The sequence below is a fragment of the Lactuca serriola genome, chromosome 8 (assembly GCF_051521515.1).
Source record: "Lactuca serriola cultivar US96UC23 chromosome 8, Lser_US96UC23_V15, whole genome shotgun sequence".
Lineage (NCBI taxonomy): Eukaryota > Viridiplantae > Streptophyta > Magnoliopsida > Asterales > Asteraceae > Lactuca > Lactuca serriola.
In genome coordinates this window covers 47,359,650-47,367,306 of record NC_136415.1, presented here as the reverse complement: position 1 = coordinate 47,367,306, position 7,657 = coordinate 47,359,650, and the positions used below count along the sequence as shown (strand labels likewise).

Here is a 7,657-nt window from a genome sequence, read left to right as displayed (position 1 = left end):
TTGATCTTGATGAATTTGAACACATTTTGTTAGAATTTGCAAGTAATTTAATTGTTGAAGTATTCTTTAATTTTTTTAAGAAACATCCGATACTTCATATTTCCTACTGCTGACTTCGAATATCTTTAGAGTAGCTAGTGGTGAGACAAATAATAAAAATACAAAAAATAAAAACACAAAAGGATATAATATGATTAAGTTAAAATAATGTTAAAATGGCTATTTTATTAATTACTTAACATTGATTTCTAACGTGTTAGAGAAACAATCCACCATAATAAATTTTGAAACCATTCCAAAATTTGAGTTAAATCTAATCGAATACATACTACATAAGGATCAAAATTGTAATTGACACTATATAAAATTATTTAATATTATAGAAAATAATTATTAGGTCTATATATTCTATCTATCATTGAAATAATGATTGTAAATGTCAATTACTCAATTATATATTCTTATCAATGATTTTTGTGAACAAAAAAACAAATAAGTTCTCTATTGTATTACCACCGTAATGATTTTATCATTGTTAATTGTTTGAAATTTATAATAAGTCAATTATCTTTTCTACTTTTGTAGTAGCAATAACATTTATTCATAGTTATCATCATTAAAAAAGAATCCAAAAGTCTTTGTGTATAATAATACTACAAATGTAAAACTTTTCTACTTTTGTAGTAGTAATAACATTTATACAACATAGTTATCATCATTAGAAAAGAATCCAAAAGCCTCGTTTATAATAATACAAATTTTAATATCTGCATTTTACAAATTGTAATCATAACAAATTTTAAATTATATTCGTATTTATGTATCTTTATGATAGTGTCATCTTTCTAATAATTTCACAACGCACATCTCACTAAAAAGATATCTCTCCTGAAAATAAAACTTTGATGTAAACATTTAACAACCCAAAAAAGATGAATTTCTTAAATATTTAATAATACAATAAGAAAAACTCTGTGTTAAACAGCTACTCCATTGCTGGCTCTTTCGTCCCCATAGACCCTACACCTCCGACTCACCACCACACCCGGTGACACCCACTTCCCACTTTCATCTAAATCGTGTCTTGCACGCGCCACTTTTGCGAGTGTTACAAAACCCAAGACAACCCCAAAACCCTGATTTCTTTGCTTACTCGATTTCCATTTTTTTAATGCTTTTGTTGTTTTATATATAAATTGTTAAATAAAATATTCGATGTGAGGACAAAAAGTGAAAAATGGAAACGAATAATGTAAATTTATGGTGATTTGAGACTTGAGTGATGAGTGATATCCTTTCCTTGTTCTTATTAAAGTACCCATCTTTAATGGCGAGAGGATTTAGTAAAGAAATCTTGTATTAACGTGCGCAGATCCGTCTAGTGCGCATTGTAGCTTAATCCATATTCTTGCAAAAAGGGTTTGCTGTTGGTGGTCCATTTTGTTTGTTTGTCCTCTTCAACAGTACCTAATTCTTTTCCTCTTATCCTACTCGGTTTTTATAGTAGGTTTATAAACAGATCCATTTTGGGATTTTCTTGGGTTTTCCATTTACAAATTCAAGATTTGAAGCAAAAGCAAGAAACGAGAAGGAAGATAGTGGGGTTTGTTGCAGGAAGCTTCAGATCTTGTTCTTGTTGTAGTTGTTGTTGGTGAATTTGAAGTCGAATTTAAAAAGGGTTTTCTTTTCTTTTCTGCTTTGTTTGTTGGTGTAGAGAAACAAACAAGAAAAATGGAAAGAGACCCACAAAATTTCTTTATGATATTCGTAATGGGTTCTCTTTTTCTGACTTGATAAACACTAAAAGAACTCATCTTCTTCTTGTTCTTTCTTTTTCTTCTGTGTTCGAACTTCGAAAGGTGTTTTCTTCTTCTGTTTCTGGTTCTTCTTTTGAGGGTAAAAAGGGGATTAAAGCAAAATGTTGGCAGTGAGTCCTTCGAGTGTTCGTACAGCCACTACTTGCAATACTTTACTTCGGGAACTTCAGGTAATGTATCTTTCGATTAATCATTCAAACATTGATTCTAAACCCCATTAATTTCTCAATTTGAAACAATGAAATTAGTTGCGAATTTGGTTCTTTTGTTTGAATACTCGATAATGACTTCTAATTTTCCAAAATCGATGATGTTTTCATGTCTAAAAGTGGAAATCTCGTAATGGGTATTCTTTATTTTCCACAAATTCAATGAAACACTAGTAATTTGATTGTCGGTTCTATGAAAACTATTGGAAATTTGGAATGTTATTCAGGAAATTTTTTTAGGGGTATTTTCGGTTCCCCAAAATTAAGGCAACCAGTCTTAGCTTTTGAAATTAAAGTCACCAAATTGTTATTTTAATCTTTTTCATTTTCACATGTTTTTCCTGCTATTCTTGTGCAATTAGAATCAAGAATTCAATTTCTATAAACCCCATGATTTTCTTCCCCCCTTTCCCCTAAAAACTTTCAAGATAGCGACATAGAATTACATATAATTTCATACAATTAACTATATCGTAATGGGCTTTTCGGGGATTTTACATCTTCTGTACAATTACGAAAAAAAAAGTTGTTTAATTTCATTAAATTGTATCATGTTTACAGCAAATATGGATGGACATAGGTGAGAATGAAACCGAAAAAGACAGAATGTTAATGGAATTGGAAAGAGAATGTTTAGAAGTTTATAAAAGAAAAGTCGATGAAGCTGCAAATGCAAAAGCCCGCCTTCATCAGTCGGTGGCAGCCAAAGAAGCGGAACTCGCCACCCTCATTGCCGCCCTGGGTGACCTCAACACTCATTTTCCGGTAAACAAATGGCCTTAATTCAATAACCCATCATTGTCAACTTTATTATTGCTTTTACCTAATCTTTATTCATTATTGTGCTTACCCTTTTAAATAGTCTTTCAAATAGTCTTTCAACCAACTACTCCTTTTTAACTTTTATTATTCTCTCTCTTTCTAAAAATGAAACATAATTTGACTATAAAAATCAAATCGATTGAAACTTTAGGGTTCGAAACTATGATGATTCATGATGTATAACTTTTAGAGAAACATCAAACGTGTAAGCTTATTTACTTTATAGCAAGAAACATGATCAATCGATTTTATGGGATCTTTTTAAGAACAATGGTTACATAAGTAATTCATTCAAGTTGTATATCTTTTTGGAAGTGAGAAAGTAGCTTTTTGCTTCAATAATTTATAAAGGGGGTAGTGACTTATTTATGCAACAATATTACTACATGTTTGTCGACAATCTTTTACCACTTTATGCAATAAAGTTGATCTCTTATTGGTAAATATTGGGTAATAAAATTGAAACATGTTTCATATATTTGGTTAGAAATCCAATTCGTTGCAAAATTTGGAAAAAGTTAGTGACTTTTTATTGCCAAATTTAGTCATTAACTATTAATTAACATGTCTATGGGATTTGTCTACTTTCTTTTAACATCTTATGCCTTTCTTTGAAGAATCTTTATCATATGCAAATTCATTTTACTCTTTTTGTCCGATAGTTTGACTATTAGGAGTCAAAAATTATTTTTTAAAAATTTATAACTCTGCGTAATGTGTTTTCTTTTCTTGAATTCAACAGCTAAACATGGAAAACAAATCATCATCATTGAAAGCTCAACTTGCAATGGTGACGCCATTGGTAGAGGATTTAAAACTCAAAAAAGAAGAAAGAATCAAACAATTTGCAGAAATAAAAGGTCAAATTGAAAAAATCAACAGTGAAATTTCGGGATATACACAATTTACAGACGCAATTAACTCACTAACTCTCGAAGAACAAGACTTATCTCTTAGAAAACTTGGTGAATACCAATCTCATCTTCGTACTCTACAAAAGGAAAAGGTAGAACAATTTATCAAAAACAAATTTATTAAAAGATACAAATTACAATCATATATTAATCAAAATCAAATTCAATTGCAGTCAGAACGACTCCATAAAGTTTTGGCCCATGTAAACGAAGTCCATTCGACATGTCGTGTTCTTGGATTGGATTTCGGGAAAACCATTAGCGATGTTCATCCAAGCTTACATGGAACAAGTCCAGAACAAGCAACAAACATAAGCGATACCACATTAGAAGGTCTTGAAAACGCGATTCTTAAATTGAAAACAGAGAAAAAAGTCCGATTTCAGAAGGTATATTAAATATAATCTCCAAAAGCGTACAATCTTTTTCTATCTGTAGTCATTAAAGATCGTTTCCTTTTTAATGTAATACAGCTTAAAGATATCGCTGGATTGTTATTCGAACTATGGCATATAATGGATTCAACGAGGGAAGAAAAAAGTTACTTTTTGAGAATTACATCGGTGATTAGATTACCAGAAGCAGAAATCATCGAACCAAATGCTCTTTCATTGGATGTTATTCAACAGGTTCTTCATTTAAACCTTTTTTTTATGACTTTTTTCTTTCTTTTTGCTATTAAATAACAATACTCTTCTTCACAGGCTTCACAAGAAGTTGAGAGGTTAAGTAAACTGAAAGCAAGTCGAATGAAGGAATTAGTCATGAAAAGAAGATCTGAATTAGAAGATATATGTTTCAAGACTCATATTGAACCTGATCCAAGTACAGCTATTGATAAATCTAATGCAATGATTGATTCTGGTAAGTGATATATAATTTAGTTCAAAATTGTAATTAGTTTTTACCTTTTTGCCATTTTGGGTTTTGAATAATTTGTTATTTTTTATAAGGTTTGGTGGACCCCAGTGAACTTTTGGCAAACATTGAAGCACAAATTGGTAAAGTAAAGGCTGAAGCTTTGAGTCGAAAGGAAATCATGGATAGAATAGAAAGGTGGCTTTCTGCTTGTGAAGAGGAAAATTGGCTTGAAGATTATAATCTAGTAATCTTCTTTTCCTTTTTCTAGTGTTATCATCATAGTTTTTAAGTATGAAAATTCGAAAAAAAAAAGCAACTAGATATGCATTTTTATACGTTTTAGATTTGATTAAAACAAAACCCTTTAGATTTTGACTTTTGTTATGTTTTTTTGTTGGCTTTTAGGATCAAAATCGGTATAGTGCAGGAAGAGGAGTTCATCTAAGTTTAAAACGTGCAGAAAGGGCTCGAATTACTGTTAACAAGATTCCAGGTACAAAAGGGTATTTTAGTCTTTTTGCACAAAGATTCCATGTCCCACATTTTTGGATAGGACAAAAAGTTACTTTTTTTTTCATGTAATCCTTGGATTAACAAATTACTAATTGCAGCCATGGTTGATAATCTAATATGCAAAACGGTTACATGGGAAGATGAGAAAAAGAAGTTGTTTCTTTACGATGGGGTGAGTTATTTTGTAAACTTTTTTTTTTTTTTTTTTTTGAAAAAATCTTGTTGCTTTGCATTATTAATTTATTATTTTATTACCTTTTGTTATGAAACGTTTTGTTGTGTAGGCGCGTTTGGTGACAATCTTGGAGGAATATAAACTGTCAAGACTACAAAAAGAAGAGGAAAAGAAGAGATCAAGGGTAATTTGTTCATTCAATACTTTCGTGATTCCATTCCTTCCTATAATCACTCATTCCATTCCTTTGCAACAACGGAATGGAATGACTCATTCCATTCGGGGTATTAACGTCCATTTCACTTGTTTACAGGACCAAAAGCGCCTCCAAGACTTGCTACTAACGGAAAGGGAATCCATATACGGGTCGAAACCTAGTCCAAGAAGAGCAAGTAGTTTTCGCATGTCCGGAAACGGATACCGGAATGGAAACGGATCAATGACTCCAACTCCAAGAAGAAGCTCGGTTGGTAGTCCAACAATGGAACCCATGACTCCGAGGTCTTATTCCAGTCGCCAAAACGGGTATTCAAAAGAAATGAGAAGGCTAACAACTACACCACTTAACTTTGTTGCCATTCCTAAAGAAGATACAATATCGTTTTCTTCTGTATATGGATCCGAACCCGGGTCCCCACTTCAGAGCTAAATCTTGAAATCATTTTAATCGGTAAATACTAAATACTAAATACTAAATCCAAATCTTTCTTTTTTTAATCGATAAAATACAGGAATTTGAAAATTTATAAGTTTTTTGAAATTATGTTACAGGGTGTTTGATTTGAAGTAGAACAGGCAGGAGAAGGCTTGTGAATATTTGAAGGGGTTGTGTACACTAGTTTTTATGATTGACAGTTTTAGAAGGAGAGTGTGGATAGAAATGGTGAAACTTTTTTTTTTTTGGTATTGTTGTTTGTTGAGTTTTTTTTTTTGTTAATTGTAATGTGTATACCTTTTGGTTTGGTGTTTGATGGAGTTAGGATGCAGCCTTAATAATATCGTAATAAACAGAAAGAGATGATGGTTGACATGGACATAAAAAGAGGTTGAATTTTAGCGTTGTGGTGATGTTGGACTGATTTTGATTTTATAAGGTTGGTATATGGTTACATTCGTCATAAATGTGTTAGGTCCCAATCAAGTGTTAAAGGAAAGAACATGACATAATAAGTGGGTGTGATTTGAATTTTTTTTTCATAATTCTATTGGGTAGGTAGGTAGTCATAGGGGTTTAAAATTTAAATGCAAGATAAATTAAAAAAATAATCCACTACCTTTTTTTTTTGTAAAATTCCATTGGGCTCTTTATTGGTTTGGATTGGAAGGAAACTAAATGTTCGACATTATTTCAATTTTTAATGCTTGACATTATTTGAATTTTTAAGATGTTTGGTTGGATTTTATGAAATGAAGTGTTGAATGATAAAAATAATAATTTTATTTTTATGTGTTATTTATTGTTGAATTCAATGTTTTTATGTATAAAATAACTGAACCAAACATGAATATTATGCCAAATCATAGGGACTATCTGTGTAATTACTCTAAATAAAAACTCATAAAATACTTAAAAAGTTAAATATAATAAAAGTCAGAGAAATTGAATAATCTAACAATTATAAACGACAATTTTAACAAAAATAATTAACATTCTTTTTGGTAAAATGACCACTTGTTTCTGAACATAACATTTTCGAGTTGTGGTCTCCGTTTCAGAGTACCTATTCTAGACTTCATACTCCGGATTATAACCTCAATTTTTTATTTTTATTTTGTTGGCGGGATTAATGACAAACTCCATTGAAAGAGCGAACCATCGAACCGACCAAATCGATAATTGTTTTAATTGTGATTAAGGTTAGACTAGGAAATTGTTTCAACTTTTGATTAGTTGCAATTAAAGGAAAAAACCAACAAACATTACTAATCATTGTTTGATTACAAAGATTGAAACCGTATTAATTTCAAGTAAACTTAAAAAAAAAAATCTTATGCATTGCTTTTTTTTTTCTCTATTTGTTTCTCATTTAATGAAAATTGACTAAATTTCATGACAAATCTTTGAATATGGATTGTGATTCTTGTGTATCTCGTTGGTTTATGTAGAAATCGGAGGTTGCTTCAGTTGAAAAAAAAAAACAGAGCCACTGGATGACAATGAACTGCACAATACGTAATTCACCATATGTAATCTCAAGTTGAAGTAAATCAAGTTGATGATAGTTGTATAATTTGCATTAGATCATTCAGGAGCATATTTGAAATGAAAATTTAATCTATAAAAACTATACATCTGTTAAATGCATAGTTATAATAATAAATATGTAACAAAAGTTCTCTAACGTT

The 7,657-nt window shown here is 30.6% G+C and overlaps 1 protein-coding gene across 1 annotated transcript; it reads left to right on the top strand.

Moving 5' to 3' along the window:
* Positions 1 to 1,310: 1,310 nt before the first annotated feature.
* LOC145065865 (65-kDa microtubule-associated protein 6-like) lies at positions 1,311 to 6,371 on the top strand. The gene is made up of 12 exons (XM_079012967.1): positions 1,311 to 1,987; positions 2,588 to 2,791; positions 3,591 to 3,854; positions 3,936 to 4,151; positions 4,236 to 4,391; positions 4,467 to 4,626; positions 4,716 to 4,867; positions 5,029 to 5,116; positions 5,235 to 5,308; positions 5,421 to 5,495; positions 5,625 to 5,981; positions 6,083 to 6,371. Exons 1-11 carry the CDS (start codon positions 1,919 to 1,921, stop codon positions 5,958 to 5,960), a joined length of 1,794 nt encoding a protein of 597 aa, XP_078869093.1. The 5' UTR covers positions 1,311 to 1,918; the 3' UTR covers positions 5,961 to 5,981; positions 6,083 to 6,371.
* The last annotated feature ends 1,286 nt before the right edge of the window (positions 6,372 to 7,657 follow it).